Source organism: Octopus bimaculoides, chromosome 4 (genome assembly GCF_001194135.2).
Source record: "Octopus bimaculoides isolate UCB-OBI-ISO-001 chromosome 4, ASM119413v2, whole genome shotgun sequence".
Classification (NCBI taxonomy): domain Eukaryota; kingdom Metazoa; phylum Mollusca; class Cephalopoda; order Octopoda; family Octopodidae; genus Octopus; species Octopus bimaculoides.
Window position 1 is genome coordinate 92,511,630 of NC_068984.1, and position 1,614 is coordinate 92,513,243.

General features: G+C 45.6%; 1 protein-coding gene across 1 annotated transcript in view; it reads left to right on the forward strand.

Moving 5' to 3' along the window:
* Positions 1 to 1,614, forward strand: part of LOC106881934 (D-ribitol-5-phosphate cytidylyltransferase) — a 42,738-nt gene continuing 41,124 nt past the window's right edge. The window contains exon 1 of the mRNA XM_052967644.1: positions 1 to 40. Within this exon, the coding sequence (XP_052823604.1) occupies positions 1 to 40 (40 nt within the window). The remainder of the gene's footprint in view (positions 41 to 1,614) is intronic.

Below are 1,614 nucleotides of genomic sequence, written 5' to 3' on the forward strand. Positions count from 1 at the left end.
ATGGCGTATCTCCAAAGGTCTGTCACTAACTATTGCCTTGGTGAGGGCCAATGTTCAAAGGTTGTACTTCACCATCTCATCCCACTTCTTCCTGGGTCTACCTCTTCCACAGGTTCTCCTCAACTCTTAGGGTGTGACACTTTTTCACACTGCTGTCCTCATCCATTCACAAGGCATGACCATACCAGCGCAGTCGTCTCTCTTGCACACCACATCTGATGCTTAAGTTCAACTTTTCTGTCAGGGCACTTACACTCTGTCATGTATGCACACCGAGATTACACATCCAGCAGAGGACACTGGCTTCATTCCTTACAAGCTTACACATGTCCTCAGCAGTCACGGCCCATGTTTCACTGCCATGTAGCATAGCTGTTCGTACACATGCATCATACAGTCTACCTTTTACTCTGAGTGAGAGGCCCTTTATCACCAGCAGAGGTAGGAGCTCTTTGAACTTTGCACAAGCTATTCTTATTCTAGCAGTTCCACTTTCAGAGTATCCACCCCAGCTACTGACTTGGTCTTCCTTTGATATTGCGGCACCTCTTATGTGTGCATAGCTTACACTGGGTACATCTTATGGAGTTTCTATCTACAGATCAAGCAAGGCCATCTATCTGAAGGGATCTGTGGTTTGTCTGCCTTCCTACTTATTAAGACTTTGGTTTTAGCGAGGTTGACTCTAAGGCCCTTCAGTTCTAATGCTTGCTTCCACCCCTGAAACTTTCCCTCTAGTTCTGGTAGTGGCTCAGCAATTAGAGCAAGGTCATCAGCATAGAGGAGCTCCCATGGGCATCCTGTCTTCAATTCCTGTTATTGCCTGGAAGACTATGATGAATAAGAGGGGGTTGAGCACTGATCCTTGGTGGACCGCTACCTATACCCGGAATTCTTCACTGTACTTGTTACCAGCCCTCACCTTACTGACAGCATCCTTGTACATTGCTCGCACAGCTCTCACAAACCATTCATCTCTCCCTAGTTTCCTAATTGACCACCAGATAAGGGATAGGGGGACCCTGTCAAAGGCTTTCTCCATGTCAATGAAAGCCAGGTACACAGGTTTATCTTTGGCTAGGTATTTCTCCTGCAGCTGTCTTATTAGAAATATAGCATCAGTGGTGCTTTTCCCTGGCACGAATCCAAACTGCATGTCATCTAAGCTGACACTCTCCCTAATTAGTTGGGCTATGACACTTTCTGTGACCTTCATTACCTGATTCAATAACTTGATACCTCTGTAATTATTTGTATCTAAAGTATCACCTTTACCTTTGTAGCAGTTGACTATGGTGCTGCTACACCAGTCACTGGGTATCTCTCCTACAACATCACAATTCTCTCTCACACAATGTCTTGCAACACGAAATACCTCAAGTCTTTGGTCCTCACAGCGCAGAACATTGGCAATTTTTTTCTTATCTGCTTCCCATCTGGATAAATAAACCTGTCTCCTAGCATCCCGTCTGGCAGTCTGATACAATTCCCTGATACCACCGTTCTTCCAGTCCTCCCAAACACATTTCTTTTCCCTAATGGCCGTATCAACAACATTGTACCGCCACATTACCTTGGGTTGAGAGGGGACTTTGCACCATCCACAGATCTGGT